At 38.2% G+C, this 21,901-nt stretch overlaps 1 protein-coding gene across 3 annotated transcripts in view; it reads left to right on the forward strand.

The window, feature by feature from the left end:
* The window catches only part of SOX6 (SRY (sex determining region Y)-box 6), a 704,108-nt gene that overhangs the window by 665,336 nt on the left and 16,871 nt on the right, over positions 1–21,901 (forward strand). For 2 of the 3 annotated variants that reach the window (XM_006892045.1, XM_006892047.1), the window contains 2 exons: positions 17,971–18,204; positions 21,385–21,601. In XM_006892045.1, the coding sequence (XP_006892107.1) occupies positions 17,971–18,204; positions 21,385–21,601 (451 nt within the window). The remainder of the gene's footprint in view (positions 1–17,970; positions 18,205–21,384; positions 21,602–21,901) is intronic. The other variant, XM_006892046.1, reaches the window with a different exon arrangement.

The raw sequence follows: 21,901 nt of genomic DNA on the forward strand, positions 1-21,901 counted from the left end.
TCCCTTCCCAGCATCATCTTGTTTTCCAAGGAATAGCCCCTCCTAGCAACATGCCCAAAGTATGTGAGACTAAAGCCTTACCATTCTTGCTTCCAAAGGGCACTCTGGCTGCACCCTGTCCGACATATCTGTTTTTTCAGTTTGAGGACTAAGATGCGTCTGATTCAACCATAGTCTTTCTGATCACTTCCTGTACATCTGAGAGCTGGACAATGAATAAGGATGATAGCAAAAAGAATTGACACGTTTGAGCTGTGGTTTTGGAAAAGAGCACTGAACATCCATAGATGGTAGTTGCATTTAGAGGAGTCAATGCTGACCCATGACAACCCTATACGACCCAGTACAGTTGCTGACATTGAGTTTCCTGGATTGTCATCTTGATACGAGGGGGCTTTAGGGGTTTAGTGGCAGGAAGTTGCACTGCCAACCCAAAAGCAGGCAACTGAATCTACTAGCTGCTCTGTGCAGAAAAGACAGGTACTCTCCCGTGTGATTCATAGCCTCTGAGACCCCGCTGGAGGGTCAGCTGTGAGTTGGTTCTGACTTGAAGGTACACAACAACAACCTTTGCAAGAGCAGATCACCAGGGCTTCTTGCCTTGTGGATCTCTGGCACATTCAAACAGCTAACCTATATGTTAGCATCTGAGTTCTTAGTCACTGTGCGGTGAGAGCTCCTTCAGCCCAATAACCTGATTTTTCTTGGGATGACACTGCAGAGGTGTCAGTGGCATAGTATAAAATACTAAAAGTTATCTACACAAAATAAAGTTATCTACTTTTCTTATTGACTTTCCTCAACTATAGGGAAGAGCCTTTCTAATCTGTTACTGAAAATTTGCTCAACTTGCTACAGCAGCAGGGAGAACATTTAGTAACATGGCTACATCTGGTGGCTTAGTAGTAAGACTCTGCACTGCAATTTCGAAGGCACACAGTTTGAATCTGCCAGCTACTCTGCAGGAGAAGGATGAGCATTGTCCTCCTGTGTGATTACTGCCCCAGAAAACCCACCTGGAGGGTCAGCTAGGGGTCAGTTCTGGCTCGATGATACACAACAACAACCACAACCTGAGAATTAGGCCACGCTAAAAGCAGTCGCCTACATTCTTAGTAGGACTGCAATAGCAGTTTGTGCTTCCTCAATGGTACATATGCTTGCATCACATAAACCAACAAAGTAGGATGAACTCTCACTGCCATTCTTGGATTAATTGTAGCTTTAGAAGTAAAGACTGTCTAGTTTCCCATCCCATAATTCCCTCTCCTTGCAGCAAGATGCCTTTGATTTCCCACGTTTAGACTGTAAAATCCAGCCAAAGATTAGACTGATGAGGTTTAAAGAGCATTAGGCCAAGTCTGAATCCTCTTTGCATTCTCTCTGCCTACGGTCTGGTACAGTTTCATTTTGCATAACATCAACTCAGGAGCAACTGGTTTCAGGACTGGTTTTAGAAACCAAGCGTTTTTGCCTTATTGGCATAACTTCCAGTCACTGCCCTTCTAGCTTGCCTTTGGCATCTAACTGTCCCACTTAAAGCCCATTTTATTCTACTGAGTGATCCTTTTTAATTTTTTTTGTCTTCATTTCTCTTTAAATATATCATTCTAGATACCATGTTTCATTTGACTCAGCTTGACTATCACTAGCTAGTGGCTTACACTCCCCATTGGCTGTTTTCATGCTCTTTAGAGAGAGTTCTCTGCTCATTCAGAATCCAGGTCTTCCTATGTCTACATCAGTCCCTAATCAGAGTTTTCCACTATTTAGTTTTACCAGCGTACCTAGATAAATTGTAATTTATTGATTATCTGCAGTGTACACAATGTAATTATAGACCTGGAGGGGAAGGATTTTAAAAAGACAGATGACAGTATAATCTTCAATAGCTAATAGTGTAGCTGGGATTACAAGGTTAATACACCTAGAAAGCAAAGCAAACTAAGATATTATGTGTTCAAATAAAATATTATAGATTAAGAGAAGGAAGTGCTTTTAGAAGAGGAAGCTGCAGCGGTTTTTGAACAATCAAGCTTCTGGAAGGCCTGGTAAAAGTGATAAGCCTAAATTTGGGATAAGCAAAGTATAAAATGAGAATTTGCCATTGAAGAAATAATACAAGCAGACACAGAGACAATAAAACTCAAACATTCAAAAGAAAACTCCTACATTAAGGGAGGAAAAAGGAAAACACCTCTTTTTCATCTTTGTGTTCCCTACAAAGCTTTGCAAATACTTGCACTCAATAGTTGTTGAAAATGTTGTAAAGATAACTTGATTCCATGTTGTGGAAGACTTTCAATGTCAGGATGGTGAGTTTGGATTTTAGCATCAAATTACAGACATGAACTTTTAATTTTTCAGGATTGATTTTGAATCCATAGGTTAAGGATAATTTAAAAAACAAACAAACAAACCAGCTGTTACATAGATTGACCTTAGGAATCTGTTGGTTCTCTCTCTTTTACTTCTCTCATATCCTTTCAGAAAGGATATTTGGACTTCTTTCCATTCAGACCATGAGAAAGCTGAGCACCTGTTAGGAGGGTTTTCATTCAAATTATATTAAAAATTATGTCTTTCCCCTCTCCTTCTGGATATATCGTTTATATGTGTGGTTTTCACTGTGTCTGCTGGGACTGATGAGTGCCTTACAAGTTATACTTACACTCTTACCTCTCATTTAGGTCAGTGAATTTTTTCCCCAACTAATTTGATTTATGGATACTCACATCTTGGGCACGATGGCATGTGTTGTGTCCTAAGAGCAGAGGGAAGAGGTTGTCCAAGAATCTATAAGTATTTACATTCTACCGTAAATTATTATATTTAACAGAAGGCTGTGAAAAGTAACTCTGAACTAAAATTTAATATACTGACTCTTAACCCTGGAGAGAAGAATTTCATGAGCAGTATACTTAACTATTTTAAATTTATACTAAAAATATAAATTGAAGCTTATTCATTTCAATAGATATATGTTTTACTTTCGTTGAAGAATAAACACTGCTGGGTGCATCAGTGCAAGATCGCTATTAAGTGAGAAAGTTGAGCCTGTGTGATAGCAAAAGAAAAGGGATCATGGCTGTTACTTGCCGAAGAGTTAGAGTTGTTGCTAGGGACATAAGAAAAACGACTTTCAAATGTCTGAGGCTTGTATGCTCTACCATCTATTACAGTCTTACTGTAAACAATTCTAATCCTTTGTCATTCTGGTAAGTCCTTTTTAAAAAGCTGGTTCATAAATTCACAAGATAATGGTCTCTCCTTTTTTTCTGGCTCTAAGTTGCATGATCTGGTTAATGTTCTCATGTATGGGACTCAGGGAGATTTGAACTTGTCTTTCTTAGTTGGGCTTGTGAATATTCATTGCATGTTAGTTGTGTATCACATTGACCCTTTGGTAATACGTTTTTAGCTTTGGGGCAGCTCACTAGCTAGCTAGCTTGGCTTTATAACTACCCTGAGGAAGAGGACTACATGGTGTAGGTGGCATCATCCAGGTGTGCAGAGAGACTAGAAAGAGAACAAATATGTGCTAAAGACCTGCAATTTCTTTGTTACTAGGATAGAGCCTACTACTTCTGTTGCCATTCCTACTGCTGCTTTTTCTAAGAGCAACTGATCTTTAGTGTGTACTGTGTTCCAGTTACCATGCTAGAAAATTTGCATATATTCCTACTTGAGCTTCATAAAAATGCTATAACATAGAAATTATTAAGTTTTTTTCTAGACAGAGGAGACAAAAGTTTTGATAGAGTAAATAAATTTCACAATATTTCTCAGCTAGCAAAGATCAGATCTATAATTCAAGCTCAGATTTCTCTAACTGCAAAGCATGTAAGTCACACTGATTTTTCTCTAAGATGAGCTAACTGAGTGCATTGCCTTTGTGAGACTGGGTTTTTCCTATGTTGATTTTAACTTTAAAATGTATAAACCTAGTGAGAGATAGAAAATAGTGAAAGTTTTTTTTAATCTTTTGAATCACATATATCATACAAATACAGTGAAACCTAGGAGAGCTGAAACTTCACAGGGTTGGCTGTTTCTCCAGGTCTTGCCAGTTTCTGCCTTTGACAAGTCACACTCTTACCATTTTTCTGTCACTTTACTTTTGTGGAATATATTTTTTTTTCTTCTCTGGCAGTTTTCCACCTCCCTATGGTTCTGGCTTTTGCACATTTTACTCTCGTACCCTTCCAAATACTTTCACTCAATTCTTAAGAATAAGTAAGCTTGTTGACTCATAAAATTGGACGGATAACTAACAATCCTTGTGCCACCTTTACTTATCACTACACTTCCATGTGTTAACCTTAAGAGAAATTGTCCTATATATCCATAATTTAACTCTTCTCTTTTCATAAAAGGTAGATTCTCTAGAATAGGTGAAATGAAGCAGTGATAGAGGTTAGTCAGACTAACTATGCTAAGAGTTTGTAAAAGTTAGGTCTGACTGTCACTTAAACAATTCAGCTATTTTAGAAATTTATTTAGTGACCAGTGTGAAACTTTGGAAGCAGTCATCTTGAAGTTCCCATAATGATTTTACCCTTTTATTAACTGTAAGACTTAGGCAATTACTTTAATCCCTCTAAATTTCAACATTTTGTCGTGCCAAATGAGCATGGCTTGATCCTGATGGCAAGGTGAGTAAGAGTTGTGCTGCCAACCCAAAGGCAGGTGGTTTGATCATACCAGCTGCTTCACAGTGGGGGGAAAGATGGGCAGTCTCCTCCCATGCAACTTACAGAGAGGAAATCTGCTGGAGAGTCAATTATGAATTGGTTCTGACTCAGTTACTCATAACAATTCTATGAGTATGTGTTTATCTATTTTATAATCACTCTTCTATCCAGGGAAAGTCCTGTCATAGTCTCCAAGGGAAACTACTTGAACCTGAGATTGGTTTTCCTGAAAATTTAGGAAGCCAGGGCCTATTCTTGTCTCATTTCAGCCTCAGTAATTCAAGCTTAAGTTATACCTTTTGTCTAGGTTAGAGAGATTGTAAGCCTTCATCCTGTGCATATATAACACATTTACATAATAAGAGGACTATCTAATACATTCTGCTACTTTCTTCATTGAAGAATACCAAAGGTTCTCTCAAATGTCCTAGGGTTCTACAGTGGGAAAAAAGAAAGTACTTTGTTTTGCTGTCTGTCTGTGTAAAGCAAATATAATTTGAGAATTGGGGGGAGGGGGGGAGATGTTAATACTGGCACCAAAATTGAATGCAAGAGACTCTTGAGAATGCAGACTGGTATATCACTGGTTAGAATTTCCCTCATTTTGCAAAGCCACGAGCCACATGCATCAGCTCACCACAAAGTCATTAAGCCTTTTTAAGCTCAGATGAAAAACATTAACAAATACCACAAAAGGCTTTAGTATAGCCCCTTTGTTCATTCACATATGGCACTTTATAACTCCTGCGCCACTCTGGTCGTGTGTTTGTTTAAGCAGCCTCCATCAGGCTGGTCCTGAAAGAACAAAAGACATCTTGAGCAATCCTAAGCAGGAAATGGGCTAATCTAAACATGGTTTGTGACACTTTAAGTAGAATAGAAAGGGGAGGGATTGATTAGTCATTAATGTCCAATTGGCTCCATATGGATGTTGCAATAATAAAGCCTTTTTTCAGAGCAGTAGCCAAGTTATTGAATTAGAGGTTTATGTTTCCTCAGAGCTGACCGTAGGGAATTCCCATTTGGTTCTTCTTGTTGATATTTTAAAGGGAATGGAGTTTCTAATAAAAAAAAAAATAGAAGACTTATCTGCAATAACACTTTCTCCTAATCCTGCAACCAAGGAATACATTAATTTGGCATCATTTTAATTTCTGCTGTAAGTTCTGTCCTTAGTGCTTTTTTTGCGTGCCCTTACATCCTTGCTCAGCAGTATTTCAGAGACCAATTAGACAGTGGTATGGACTTCATAACTGGTAATGTGCTCCTCTAATGTGCTTAACTGTGCAGGGAGGTGCCATCCTTGAGGGCAGAGGGTTCCAGGCAAGGATTGGTGGGCTTTGAAAATTCGAGTTACCTAATATCGATAAATAGAGCCTGGATAATGTTGGTACAAGAGGAAATGCAGACTGCAAATCAGAAGACCTTGGTTCTAGGTATAGCTCTGCTCCTTAGCAGCAGTTTTCGAGCATCTGGTTAAGGAAGCTCAGTGTAAGCTAAGCTACTGTTGCTGCATCACATTATGCTGCTAACGAAAAACCTGTTAGTTTTAGTTTTCAAAATGCTGTGAGTCTCCAGTGGGTCAATCCACCAGCCACTCCAGGGGTGAAAGTTGTACAGTCTCTTCCCATTAAGATTTGCAGCCATGGGAAAACCCCTTGGAGGATCATTAAGGATAAATTAGATAACAGTTTTTCTTTCAGGAGATCATAATATAACTTCTTTGAGCATTGGTTTCCTCATCTCTAAAGTTAGAGATAATTGTAACAATTCTCTTGCCTGCCTATTTCACAGAATTCTTGGGAAGAGCAAGATGTATTTACTGAGAGCCCTCTGCAAATACTAATGCGTGCAAAATTACTTAACATCCTTTTGTTTCTTTGCTGGAAACTGACCTTTCCTCTAACAAATAAAAAAGGGGGAGATTTCCTTTGAAGAATAATTTTGGCACTTTGATTACTGAAATAATCTGTTTCTAAAATGCCCGGGTCCATGGAGTATGATTGTGTGTATACTAGAGCTGTCCCTTTCTCAATATATTCAGAACTGTCTCCACCTGTATATCTAACTATCTATATGTTTATTTAGAGAATTTTATTTTTGTGTATGTGAAACAATTTGTATTTAGAATTAGCCAGCTGGACTCAGTTTAGATGATCCCAATTTGTTGGCAACATCCAAAGCATCATAGTCAGGAGCACATTGTAGCTTTTTATAGCTTGTTTGATATGATGCTTGTGGCCTTGACATCCACAAGGAATACTGGTATGTTATTGTCTATCTTCTTCATGGCTGACTCAGTGGTCAAGGAAATTTGATGATGGCATAGTGGACAAGCTTGTTTCTCCTGGGGATGCTTTTCCGGTGGTATTTGTGCTGCTTTCGGAATCTCAGCATCACTGGAAGGTGGCTGACTTGCAGATCTTCCTTTTTTGTGGCTGTGGATGCCCTTCAGAACTGCCGTCTTGGCCTTTAATGCCTTTGCTTTGGCTTCAGTTTTGGGAGGGTCAGGGGCTTCCTTCTTTGCTTTTGGCATCATCTTAGTAGACTAGAGAATTTCTGGATGTAAACAAGCTTGACTTATTGTTACGTACTGCTGAGTTGGAACCTAGCTGACTCCTCAATCAAGTTTTCAGAGGCTGTAAATCATATGTTGTTGATGATGTTGTATACCATTGAATCCGATTTAATGCTTAGCTGACCCTATAATGAGTTTTCAGAGGCAGTAAAAGCAAGGAAAGAGATTGCCCATCCTTCTGCAACAGAGGAGCTGGTGGATTTGAACCAAGTGCCTTCAGGATTGCAATGCACTAGGCCACTTCTTACCATTAGGCCACCAGAACACTCTGTAAAACATGTAAGAGAAGAAAATCCATATTTTCCCCACAGAGAATCTGGTAGATTCGAACTGCATGCCTTAGTGTTGGCAGCACAGAGAAGTGGGGTATTTTCTTGAATGGGTTAAAAAAATTTAGAATAAAGTCAATAAGTGAGAGTTTACCCATAGTCTTTCCCTACACTGGACAAATGACAAATAAACACTTTAATCTGAGTTACTATAGGTAATTCCTCCTCTATTCTTGCACATTTTATTTTCACCTATATTTAAAATACAAATATCCCTGAAGGTATAGTGTGTTACATGCATTGGGCTGTGAACAGAGGGGTGGCCTGTTCAAGTCTACCAGCCACTCAGTGGAATACAGTTGGATAGTCTAGTCTAGTAAAGATTTCAATCTTGGAAACATGATGGAAGACAGCTACTAGTTAGAATGGATTCCATAGTAGTGAGTTTGTTTGTTTTTTGTTTTGATGGGATAACACATAAGAATTATGCATTTACAGTGTGCATTTGGGAGGTCTGGTGGCTTAGTGAAAAGGAATTACACAGTCAACTCTAAGGCACATGGTCCCAATCCACCAGCTTCTCTGAGGGAGAAAGATTGTTAGTCTCCTTCCATGAGAAACCCACTGGAGGGTCAGCTATCAGTCAGTTTTGACTTGATGGTATCTAAAAACAACTATTAATTATGCCTTCTCTAAGTCATTCTAGCCCATTAGGTTGCTTTTTGCTGACCTTATATAACTCATTTTCTACAAAAGGTATAGAGAATCATCCACCCGTACCCTCTACTACTAGTTTGCCTTCCCAGAAAATGAACACATCACTTCCAAAAAGATTAAGGCTCTTGCTCAGCCATGGGGTAGGTTTTCCTCCCAAGTAAATTACTAGGATAGCCAAACATTTTACAAGGAAAAGGAACATTTCCCTACAGTGAAAATAAGGACTTTGGAATGGAACTGCTAGAGCAAAGGTAAGTATGTATGCATTAACCTTCTTATGAAAAAAACTCTTCTAAAATAGTTATGCCATTTTATACTGCCATGCCCATGCCAATATAGAAGGGTGCCAATTGTTCTGAAACCTTGCTAGCATTTCCCTCTGTATGCCAGCCTGGTGACTGTGAATGGCATCTCATTGGGACTTTTAATTTTTATTTCCTGATACAAATGATGAGGAATTGATTCATTGATTTCTTAGATTCATTGGCTATAACTATTCTATTTTCTTTTGTAAAATATTCAAGTTTCTGACCTATTTTAAGATTGGATTGTAGATAGATAGATAGATAGATCTTTTTTATATAGACCTTCTTTACTTTTTTTATCTGAATATAAGTTCTCAGATACATATATTGTGACTATTTTTTCCCAGGATGCTTTGACATTTCACTTTCTTTCAATGGCTTTTGATGAATATAGTTTAAAATGTATGTTATAAAGTTCAATTTATTATTTTCTTATATAGTTAATGTTTCTTGTTTCATTTTGATTTTGCCAAATTTAAGAAATCTTTGCTTATCCTCTGGTCATGAAATCATTCTCTAATTCTTCTTCTATAAGTAAAGCTATACTCTTTGGGGTTTCTTTTAATTGGTTCTTTGAAGGATTCACTCTTGAATCCTGAACAGAGTGTCATTACAGTACTGCTTAACACAAAATCACTTTTTAAATATTTCCACTGCATTCATTATCTAAACGGTAATAAACTATTTTTGTGTGCTCATATTAAAAAATGCTTTGTCTTGCCTCAGTGGTAATGGATTTGTCTTTTAAAGATATGAAAATATCAGTTGTTTGTTAAAGAAATCCATGCAAAGAATTTTTCTTTATTCTATTATCATAGCAATCATTCTTTTTTCCATATATACCCATTTTTCAACCTTTTTATCTTTTCATCTTGAATAATCTCATTTAATATTCTTTAATAGCTCTTTAGTATATGTTTCTCGGTTTAAGAAAAATAGAAACTTGCAGCTTTTCTTTATCTTAAAATTCTGTGTATTTAACATTCATTTTAAAGAATAGATTCCTGATTTTAAAACTCTGGATCAAATGTTTACAGCTTTATAAATATGTTCTAAAATTTTCTGTCCTCAGTGGTTTCTAATTGTTAGTCATTGTATTATTATTTTCTCTCTATGAAGTATGTTCTTTAGAATTGTCTCTTTTTGGTTTTCAGCAGTTTGACCAGTGATTAGTTTTTCTTGTATTTATTTTTTTTTTCTACCTGGATTTCTCTGAGTATCTTGAACATGTACATGGAAGTTGCTTAACAAATTTAGGTCGTTTTCAGTCAGTGTTTCTTCAGATATTTTTTCTGCAATGTCTCTTTTCCCTCTTTCTGATCTATAGTCAAATATACCTTGAAATAGTTAATATTGTCCCACATTTTGCTGAACTTATTTACCTTTTCAGTGTTCTTTTATATCTGCTTTTGAGACTGAATAATTTATTATCTTTTATTTGCAAGTTTGTTGTTTGCCATCAAGTCAAGTACGACTGCTAGTGACCCTGTGAACAACAAATCTGAACCCTGTCCTGTCCTGTTCTTATCATCTCTGATATACTTGAGCCCATTGCTGCAGCCACTACATCAGTCCATCTCCTTCGGGGTCTTCCTCTCCTTTGTGTACCTTCCACTTTTCTGACTATGATGTCCTTTTTCAAGAGATCATCTCTCCTAATAAGATTCCCAATGTGTGTGAGATAAAGCTTTGCTATCCTTGCCGTGAGGCACATTCTGGCTGCACTTTCTCCAAGACATGTGTTTGTTCTTTTAACAGTCTAGAGGATATTCAACACTCTTCTCCAACACACAGCTCAAAGATACCTATCCTTCTGTCACTTCAGGCATTGTTGAGTTCTTAGAAGCATAACAGGCAATTGAAGAGACCATGGCTTGAATCAAGTGCACCTTAATCTTTAAACTAACACCATTGCTCATCAGACCTGCAGAGGTACCTGGCAGCAGTGCAATACATCTTTTCATTCCTTGACTGCTGACACCAAGGGTGTTGATTGTGGATCCAACCAAGTAAGATTGAATCATTGACAATGGATACCTTTGAGCTGTGGTGCTAGAGAAAAGTATTGAGTGTACCATGGACTGCTAAGAAAACAAACAGATTCATCCTGGAGAGGGTTAAACTGGGCTGCTTCTTGTAGGCAAGTATTCCGGGGCTTCGTCTGACATACTTTGGACATGTTGTAAGGAGGGAAAGGTCCTTGGAGAGGGACATCATTCTTGATAGGGTAGAGGGACAGTGCAGGAGGGGAAGACCCTCTATGAGGTGGATTGATTCAGTGACTGGGGTAATCAGGATGGGTAAGTCAGAGGCAATGCGATTGGCACAGGATACAGCAGGGTTTAGGTCTGTTGTACATAGGGTCGCTATGAGTTGCAAACGACTTGATGGCACCTAACAACAACATCCTTATTCTTGTTTATTGCCCTAGTGGTGAGGATTGTTGTTTTCTTGATGTTGAAATGTAATACATATAAAACCTAGAGTCTTTGATCTCCTGCAGCAAGTATTTCGAGTCCTCCTCACTTTCCTGATCCTTTACTCTGCACTGTAACTCTCTGCTAAATCCATCCAGTAAATTTTTATCTCAGGTATTTCTCAGCTCCAGAATTTCACTGGCTTCTTTTAAAACTTTTCATTGCTTTGCAGTTTCCTCATTAGTTCATCCATTATTCATGTTATTTATTAAGTCAGGCATATTTATTATGTAGTTTAAAGGCCTAATGACCAAGGAGCTATGGTAATGCAGTGGTAAAAGCATTCAGTTGGTAATCAAAAGGTCGATTCTCACCAGTTGCTCTTCAGGAGAAAGCTGGTCAGTCTCCTCCCCATGGAATAAACTGCTCTGAACACCTGCTGCAGGGTCAGCTGTGGGTCAGTTCTGACTTAACAGTACACAACAACAACAATCAAAGGATCTATTCAAATATAATAATAAAATAATAAAAAAATAATGCTGCTCTACTAGAAAAAGATGCAGCATTCTGCTTCCATAAAAATTTACAACCTTAAACACCCTGTGAGCGGTTGGTGGCATAGTCCATAGGAATTGAATTGCTAACACAGAGGTTGTTACATTCCCGCAATGGCTCTAACAGAGAAAGCTGAGAAATGTCCTCCTTCCTTGGGAGGTACAGCACTGGAAGCCCGCTGGAGGCTCATGGGTATGTCAGTTCCAGTTGACAGAAATGAGTGAGTGACAGAGTCACTGTCATTTGGAATGGCTTGATGGCAGTGAGTGCAGGGTTGATTTGAGGGGTGTTGTGGTTATTAATACCTTCACCCACTAATTGCACCATCTGAATTATCTCAGATTATCGTTATGTAAAAATTTTTTATTTGCTTTTTGTTCTCTGGATCACATTTTCCTGCTTCTTAGTATCATTAATAATATATTGCATGTTGCAAAGAACAAGTTTTAGGGACTCCAAAATGTAAAGATAATAAATTATCTTCTTGAGAGTATTTTAGTGGTAGCAGGTCATTAAAAAATGACTTAATATAAATGAATGAATGAAATATAATATAAATGAAGGACTATATGGAACACATACATGTGTACATGTATAAAACAGAATTTATGTGAATGATAAAAAATATTAATAAAGACAAAACAAATTACTTACTACCTTGAACTTGTAGCGGCTTAAGTTTGCACCGTAAGAGGGAGAGTCTGTTTCTGTATTGCTTTTTGACCTAGAAACCCTGAGATACATTCTCTGTTTCGAAGTATTTGACAGAAAGAAATTGCATTAAACGGAAAACCCAGTGTATTTACTACTCCCCTCCTACCATGATGATGATGTTGTGTACCATCGAGTGGGAACAAACCTATAGCTGACCCTCTGACAGGTTTCCAGAGGTGGTAAATTTCCTGAGAAGGGATTGCCCATATCTTCTCTGGTGGATTCGAATAGCATGCCTTCAGGATTGTAGCACAGCTTCTTGCCACTAGGTCAGGCCTCAAAGCAAAATTCCATTTTCCTTCCACATGGAAGGGGAAATCTCTACTCAGACTTTTCAGATATATAATTTCATTTTCATTAGAGTGTTTCTATATACTCAGAGATCAAATGGGGAGCCCTGCTGGCCTAGTGTTTAAGGAGCTGTGCTGTCAGCATAGACAGGCAGTTCAAATCTACCAGCTGCTCCATGGGAGAAGCAGGGCATCCTGCTGGAGGGTCAGCCATGAGTTAGTTTTGACTTGATGACACATAACAACAACAGATCCAACACTCTGGAGGCCTCTAACTTTACCTTTTGCCACATTAAGTGAATTTCTGACTTTCTGTTTGGTATCCAGTCACTTTGAGCCATCCTGACCAGGGAGTGTTCTCATTGCCTGATTATTTTCATTCTCTCTCCATTTTTTTCAATTCAGTTAAGTTTTTCTTTTCTGGAATTGAATCTTTTCCAGTTTCTCCTTAATGTATTGGCTGTCAAGTGCCTTTAAATAGTTTTTTTTTTTTACATATTTTATCCAGCACTCATAATTACTATCTCCTGGAGGGTTAGTCTGATACAAACTATTCTGCCATTATCAGAATCAGAGCCAAAACAAGATCTTTTCAACCCATACTTTGCATGTATCACATTCGTTCTATTCAACAAAATGTAAGTTTGAATGATGCTGTGAGAATGTACTTTATTATCAATTCACTAGCAACCATTGAGTCTATTTAAATGATTTCTCATTTAATGTCCATGTTTCTCTCTCCTAGAACATATTTAAGTTACTCTTCTCTTTAACAGCCTTGACATTTTCTTGGCTTAGCATTCAAGGTATTTAGCAACTGATAACTGATACTTTTCTAGTATGACCGTTTAGTTCTCTGACTTCCTCACCTTTTTTGTCCCCAGAACCCAAGCATTATGATCTCACTATTCCTTAAGATCTACTGTGTTTTTGTCATGTCTCTGTGTCTTTAATCACACTACTCTCTAGCCTTTTTCACAATTCATACGTTCTTGTGAATCATAGTGAATTCTTACTTTAAGTTTCTACTTGAATACCTTTCTCCTTGAAACCTCTTGAACATTCATCAGTGTAGCAGTAATTTCTGCAGCTATTGTTTGGTATCATATACAATATTAAAGGTAGTTTCAAACTTCAATCTTCCTGAACATGTCTCTTCTTCCTGAATCTTATTTTTATAAAATATCCTCACTTTGGGTGGTTCAAATCCACCTGCTGTTCCATGGGAGAAAAATGGGAGATCTTCTTCTGTGTGGTTTGTTGTTGTTGTTGTTGTTGTTGTTATGTGCCATCGAGTCACCTGCAACTCACAGCGGCCCTATGGACAAAAGCTGTGAAGCCTGCCCTGTCCTGAGCCAGTCTCACTGACTCTAGAACACCTACTCCCATTACTCCATTTATTATATCAATCCATCTCATCTGAGGACGTCCTCTCCTACACTGTCCCTCCACCCTTCTGAGCATGATGTCCTTCTCCAAGGACCAGTTCCTCCTGGCTATGTACTCAAAGCATGTGAGACAGAGTGTCAAAATCCTAACCTTCAAGGAAAGGAAAAACTTGGTTTCTATCTTCTACAAGATAGACCTTGTTTTCTTGGTAAGTTTCTTAACAAACTTATTTGTTGCTGTGAACTTCACTGCTGCTGAAAACCTGCTGGGGGGTCAGCTATGAGTGGGTTCTGATTTGACAGCACACAAATTACAGTAACAACAACAGATTCATTTAGGCCATCCATATTCCTTTCTCTCTCCCCTCTTCCCCATTTCATTATCTCTGAGAAAGAAATGGGGAGGCAAGGAAAGAGAAGTAGCCTAGTGATTAAGGAGCTGTACTTCAACTTCAAGGCAGCTTGTTCAGAGCTACCAGCTTCTCTGTGAAAGAAAGAAGCATCGCCTGCTAGAGGGTCAGCTGTGGGTTGGTCCTAACATAATTCAGCTTGGACATGGTTCACATGTCTTAGAGTATTTTCTCCTTTCCCTTACTCATTCTTATTTCTGAACTAAGTCCTATGGTATAATTTCTCAATTTCCAGGAGCATTCTTTATGAAATTAAAAATCTACTGTGATTAATTTATTGCTAATTAGTGTGTTATAGATAATTTGTACTTAAGGAAGAGGCAAGGTCCATACAGAAAGTTAATGGAGGTGGATCCTGAAAATGTTGGAATTTGGTAGAAATAAAAAATGTATGCTAAAACAGCAGTATAATGTAAGAGGGGAAGAGATTGGGCACCCGCTTGACTTGTCTAAGGGAATCAGTGAGTACAGAGCATAGAATCTAGGATGTTTCTTTATATTAAAACCAGACTCAGAAAAGCCACCATGATCCCTGTTAGTCTACAGGATGTTAAAACTTCTCATTCACACTAAAACATATATTTTAAGTGAGTAAGTAAATGGAAGATGGCTATTTGCTTTGGCTAGAGGTGCAAAGTAAGTTATGACAGTAAAATGAGATCTCAAATGTTAATCACCTGTGGCATAGTAGTTAACTATTGAAATGTTTCTTGCATCTGACATTCTCCACAAACCTGTCTGCTTTTATGTGTATGCATGCAAGTACATAAATTGCTGAATCCATGTCAGTTGTAAAGTAATGGCACTGAGGGCATCATAAATTACCCTGGTGATTCTCAGGAGAAGACACTGTCGTATCTGAATGAGCGTTTCACTTCCAGAGTAATGTATGCCTTCATCTGGCCCAGCAGTCAGCATATTGCCCTATGTTGATGGATATTGTCAGCTGGAAGCTACACTACATTTCACTGCACAATAAACATGGCTGTCAAAGCCATATAAAGTGAAATCAATTTATCCTGTATGGTCAGTGCATTTTAAATGAAATTAATGTACTGTGGGTATGGTAGCAAAAAGGTAGCATATTAGTTATGCATCTTGAGACCGGGGAGTTTCACATAAGTGATCATTCTGTCGAGTAGGCCTGAAAGAAGAACTGTTTATAAAATATGTTATTTTTGTTTGATCTTCAAAGAGTGGTCCCTTCCACTCTCTTTCATATTTAGAGGAAAAATATTCGTAATACTACCCAGGTGGGCCTTTTAATCCTGCCTTTTGTTTGTGATAAATGATGGTCATATTTGCCAAATAATAGTTCATTTTAATGTTCTAATTTATTACTAACCTTGACACAAACAAATTTCTCCTTAATCAAGATATCTAGAAATAGAGTAGAAGGGCAAAAGATTGATTATATCATGTCTTTCTTGTATAATAATGCTAACCAGCTGAAAGGACTTGCTTTTTTCCCCAGAAAAATAAAAATGTTAGGTTTAATGTGCATCTTAATTCTAGATGTTTTAGAGGGTAAGCTTTCTTGTTTATGCAGTTGGTCTTTGGATAAGGCCCTAAGTCCAACCAGTCTGTTGGCCTGTAGAAGTTTTCAATATACAGTTCATTCTACAAAGCACACATCAGTGTGTCAAACTGGTAGCAGCATGAAAACAGGAAGAGCTGTAGTTACTCATTTAGTCATCAATTAATTGCTTTAATACATTTTACTAATTGAAACACTTTGTGCCAGAAACAATATTGCATCCTAGGGATCCATCAGTATACAAGACTCACTCCCTACTTGCAAGGAGTTTTCAATCTTTTATGTTCTTGAGTCTGCCCTTATGAAATCATACAACATAAGACATTTAGACATTATTTCATAGGAGAATGTTAAAAAATGAATCTTAACAGGAAAATAAACCCCAGGGTTCTTGATATGAAAACCCCATTTGTGGGAGTTGGGGGAAACTAAGAAAAGAGAAGATAAATAATGGGCATTGCATTGGGACAGATGAAGGAAAGAACTTTTTAAAAGGAATATATGATTATACCGTTTTTGTATGACAACAGTCCAGAATAAGAGGTGCATAGCAAAGTGGACTGAGGGATGGAGGAAATGATGCAATAATGAATTAATTTTTTTAAGTCAAGGAAGGTGGTGGTGGTGGTGGTGGTGTTGCATGCTCTTGAGTCACTTGAAACAGCAACTGGGTATACCACAGCCCTAAACCCTGCTCTGTCCTATTATCTATTATTTTAAGTAATAAGATTACTTATTGTCTCTGACACAATTACCCCCATCTTTTCTGTAGAGTGCCATTAAAAATCACAATTTAAAAATTCTTTAAAAACCCATTTGTTTACTACTTTTGCACATCAATTCAAGAAATATTTATTGATTATTACATGGGAAATCCAGGGACACAAGACTGACGCAGTCACTAACTTTAAGAAGCTCAGATTTCTGGGAATGAAGTACAAAAGCTTAAGGGAGGCAGTGACCTAAACAGGTAATTTCTAGGTAGTACATAATATAGAAAAGAAAGGAATAAAAAATTCAGCCCGTGGACCATCATTGCATATGCTGTTTCTCTTGCTAAAATTACCCTTTCCATCTGTCTTGACCACCTCCTTCATTTATCTGCTGATTCCTCTTCATCTTTAGCTTAGACATTACCTCTCCTAGGAAGCATTTGGTGACCATCTTTCTAGGTACACTCTTGGTACCCTGTTTTCCTCAACATTACACTTGGAAAAATGCACTTAGAGTGCACTTTGTTATGATGATCTCTTCAAGACTTGTCTCCCCTCTTAACTCTAGTGTCTGAAAAGTAGTAGCTGTTTAGTCATCTTTGAAAGTCTAACTGCCATAAAGCCTAACTCAGAGTAATTACTCAGTTAATAGTTTTCATCGAATGAATAAAATGAAACCCACTAGTATTTTAATAGGGCTTAGAGGAACAATGGAATTTAGTGTTGTGAGAGAGCAGATGGGTCTTCCAGGCAGTGGGAAGGGCATGAGTCAAGATCTAGTGTTGTGAAAATATGAGCAAAGATAGAGTGCTTCAAGCGGTTGAGAGTTTTGGTGAATGATGTTAAAATGATAGGCTAAGAGTCAACTTTTAAAAGAAAGAACTACAGCAAGCAAGTTTTCCATAAAATAATGCCAGTCAATCCATTGCCATCAGATTGAATTGCTAATAGTAAATGTGCTCCCATTGATCATTCTGCTTAGAGTGAGACTGTAAAACAGATTAGAACTGTCCCATATGGTCTCCAGACTTTACTCTTTATGAAAATAGACACATTTTTCTCCCATGAGTGACTGGTGGATCCAAACCATAGGCCTCTCTTTGGGTTACAGCCAAATGCTTCACCACTGTGCCACCAAGGTTCCTTAGTAAATGTGCTAGTTTTGTAAAAACAAGTAAATGAATTCTGCCTCGCCTGTCTTTGAAAGCTATGTCAGAAGGCCCTGTACAACTGTCATTTGAACCTGCCTTCTGCTTCCAGGAGGTCATTTAGAAATATAAGACAAGGGCTGAGGGAACAGCTGAACCAGGCAGCAAGCTGTGTTGCATGATTCAGATAATAATGCTTTGCACCCATCTTGTTCTTCCTGCCCTGACATTACAGGAAGTAAAGCAATGAATGGCTCTGCAGCTAAACTACAGCAGTATTATTGTTGGCCAACAGGAGGTGCCACTGTGGCTGAAGCGCGAGTCTACAGGGACGCCCGCGGCCGTGCCAGCAGTGAGCCACACATCAAGCGACCAATGAATGCATTCATGGTTTGGGCGAAGGATGAGAGGAGGAAAATCCTTCAGGCCTTCCCCGACATGCATAACTCCAACATTAGCAAAATACTAGGTGAGTGCAGCAGCTGATGCTGACCTTCTACCCCGTGAATGTCCCCAGGTGGAAAGCAAGGATGTACTCAGGCTCTTAAAGGAGACGATGGTTTGCTAAAGTTAGATGTTGTTCAGGCAGCTACTGAAAGAAACCTGAAATCTTTGTTACCTCTGCACCGTTCCCAACTGTGATGTTTCGAGTTAGAAGATTATTACATCCACCAGGTGCCAGGATAGAGCTGGCGAAAAAATTATTTTAGAGACCAAACTATTTATAGTATGTGTTAATACTGGGTTTTTGGCATCCCTGAGAGGCCACTGATAAACAGGAATTATGGAGACAAGCGTTGTCTTTTTTTTTTTTTTTTGTATTGTCATCTTAGAATGATAAATTGCTAAAAAGTCAGGGAGACATTTGCAGATGCAACAGTTTTCTGCTTTAGTATCCTTGGGGTCATGTGTCCCATTAAAAGCATTCGTCAAGGCCTAGGAATGAGCCCAAAAGGGGTGTGAAATTCATGGAGTGCGGAACAGTGCCTCTAAAGATAACTTTAAAACTTATAAAATAGAGCTGCATTCACTTTAATAAGATATGACTAGTTCAGATTTCATAGCAGTGAGTTGAACGCACAGACCACAAGGCAGAGGCCCATTCTGTGGCAGTTTGCCCCAGTCGGTCTCTTGTTTCTTGGGATTAAACTCAAGCCTGGTTCTATTAGTATAACTTCTGCCTAGCGCAGATTATACAGCTTGGAATTATTGTGCTCAACATATTGAACATATTTTATTCAACATGCAGCATTACAGTCAACATGTTTCCTCTTTAAAAAGAAAAAACACAGAAGGCACTGTTCTACTTAAACTGTCGTGATGTGACAAAATCTCAAAGGAAGCCATTTCAGAAGCTGAAAAACATTAGAGATTTAAACTGTGGTTTTAATTTTTTAAATGTTTTGTTCAAAAGCAATAAATATTTAACCTGAATAAATATCAGTGATCTGGACATATACAAATACACATGTTTTGTCACTGTATAAATAATTTAACTTGAGTTTGAGACATTTTAAAGCAGTGACCACTAAAAAAATTTAAAACACACCTAAGACTCTGTAGCAGGGTTAATGTTAAAATCCAGGGTTTCTTCTCCTTTTTCTTTTTTAATTTAAAAAGAAATTTTTTTTAAAAAGTCACTAGTTATTAAGTGGGGGTTTTTTTCAGAGTTTCAGAAATATGTATAAGGATGTTATTATTTTGAATTTAAGTACCTTCCAATCTGAAATACTTCTGTCAAATATATATTATATATTTTTTATAATTAAAAGACATGCTGAAATGTCAATGATTCTCTGTCCTTAAAGCTTGATAGCCTAGCTCTAAAATTTTAATATTATTTCTGCTATTTCTGTGGCAACATGAAGCAGCTTTCTAACAGGCATAGAACCTCTCTGTTTCCATTTTGGCAGCTGTGGAGAATCTATATACTGGTATACAGTCTGTGAAAAAAATTATTAAGAATATAGTAAGAGTATTCATTAAAATGTAAACTTTTAAGTGCATACGTTTCAAGAGTACCAAGAATGTTCTGTTAACTGGGGCATTGAACTGTAGGGAGCCAGAGAAGCACAGAGATGCCTATCTATGTAGACTTTCCATATGACTTTTATACAACAATCAGGAAAGAAGAAGGATAGATGTGCTATTAAAGCAGACGGGGATATTGCTGGCTACAGAGAATATTTGTACAACTTTTCTATGTGTTTACGTATGAAAAATCTCCACTAAAGAATAGCTAACATCCAGTCAGCACAGCTGTTCCTGCTTTATTCACCAGTAAGACACAAAAATGCAATTTGATACGTGTAAAAAAACACATCCCTTCTTCTTCAAGTGTTTAGATAATTCCTTATAAACAATATTAGAGTAGTGAATACTTTTCCTTCTTCCTGTAGACACCATATTAAAAAATTTTGCAGATACCCTCCCCAAGTTACAGAGATTAGTTTCTAAGAACATCTTTAAGTCACATTTGTAGGTGGATTGGAGCAGGTGGGTAAGGTTCTTTAGCAAAAGAAAAGGGTGGACGCCCTCTTGACATAAAAGCTGCAGTGCAGCAAGTGAAGGTGATTGTAGTAAAAAAATTGTTGCAAATTGGTGTTGATTCAGTGTTAAAAAGTGAGTGCAAATTTGTGTAACTTAAAGGAAAAATACTAATTGTCTGTAAGTTGATTGTTCCTAACCTGGGGGCTAACTGCACTTTTACTGGTATAGCTTTGAAAAAAACATTTCTAGTGCTTGACAATAAACCCAAACCCACTGCCATCAATTTGGTTCTGACTCATGACAGCCCTCCATGAGATTTATGAAGCTGAAAATCCTTGTGGGAGAAGGCCGCTCCCCTTCGTCTTGATGAGCTGCTGTGGATTTCAATTTTTAGCAATCCAATACACAATAATCTATAATCAATAATGCCACCAGGTACCTCTTAGTTCTGAAGCTATAACTTGAGTAGATTTTATGTTTTTTAATTACCCTCAGCCAGGGGAGACTGTGCACAGTAGTTTTATTTATGAAAGTATGTCATCACGTGCTGACGAGTTATCAGAGGCTTCACCACAGATGGTGGTGTCAGGGCTATTTGACTTTCCAGTACCAAGAAAGCTTAGGGCTGTTGTGCATAGGGTCGCTATGAGTCGGAAACGACTCAACGGCACATAACAACAACAACAACTCCTGTTACATTAGGAAGGATGCTTGGGAAGCTTAGGTTTTCACCCTCGAGAGAGAGATTTGCAGATGACGGGAAAGTCATCAGTGTAGAAGAAGGCCTGTAAATGGCATATTGTTTTAAAATGTTATGCTTGTAATATTAGCTTTAAACTAGAAATAATACACTGCCTGTAAAGGAGTGTAGGTGGCATAGTTTATAACGTGTCAGGCTGCTAACTGAAGGGCTGTTTCAGTTACTCTTTGGGAGAAAGAGGGTCAGTCTTGTCCAATAAAGATCTACAGCCTTGACCAGTAGTCCAAACTGATTAACAGTGGAACAATGGACTTGTATTTGGGTAGAAAGTTTAAAAGAGTAGTTGAAAGACTCCGCAGTGTGGTAATAGTAGTGGGCATGGAGTGAAATACAGCAGGGTGTATTTCTATTTCCCTGTTATACATTGCCTTGGCCACTTAAAGTTGTTTTTATGTCTAGGGTCTCGCTGGAAGTCCATGTCCAACCAGGAGAAGCAACCTTATTATGAAGAGCAGGCCCGGTTAAGCAAGATTCACTTAGAGAAGTACCCAAATTATAAATACAAACCCCGACCGAAGCGCACCTGCATTGTTGATGGCAAAAAACTCCGGATCGGGGAGTATAAGCAACTGATGAGGTCTCGGAGACAGGAAATGAGGCAGTTCTTTACCGTGGGGTAAGTATTCCTGAATTTGCCCACTGGGGCCTCCGCCTTAGTAAGAAACAGCTAGTGGCAGTGTGTGTGGGAAGAGTAGGGAAGGGAGGAGGCTGGCATACTGAAGGGCTTTGGATGTGGTAATCATCGTAGTGTCATAAGCACACAGCCACACCGCAGGGCTCCTGCTGAAATCAAAACAAACTGAAGTAGCCTGCTCCCAACTTCAACAATGATCACCCCTTTCATTGTCGACCAAATTAAGCTAAGATGTTCCATGCCCACACACGGAGATTCTGGTAGTTTATTTAAACACACGGG

This window comes from Elephantulus edwardii, unplaced genomic scaffold, assembly GCF_000299155.1.
Source record: "Elephantulus edwardii isolate Elephantulus edwardi_28Jun2011 unplaced genomic scaffold, EleEdw1.0 scaffold00109, whole genome shotgun sequence".
Taxonomy (NCBI): Eukaryota; Metazoa; Chordata; class Mammalia; order Macroscelidea; family Macroscelididae; genus Elephantulus; species Elephantulus edwardii.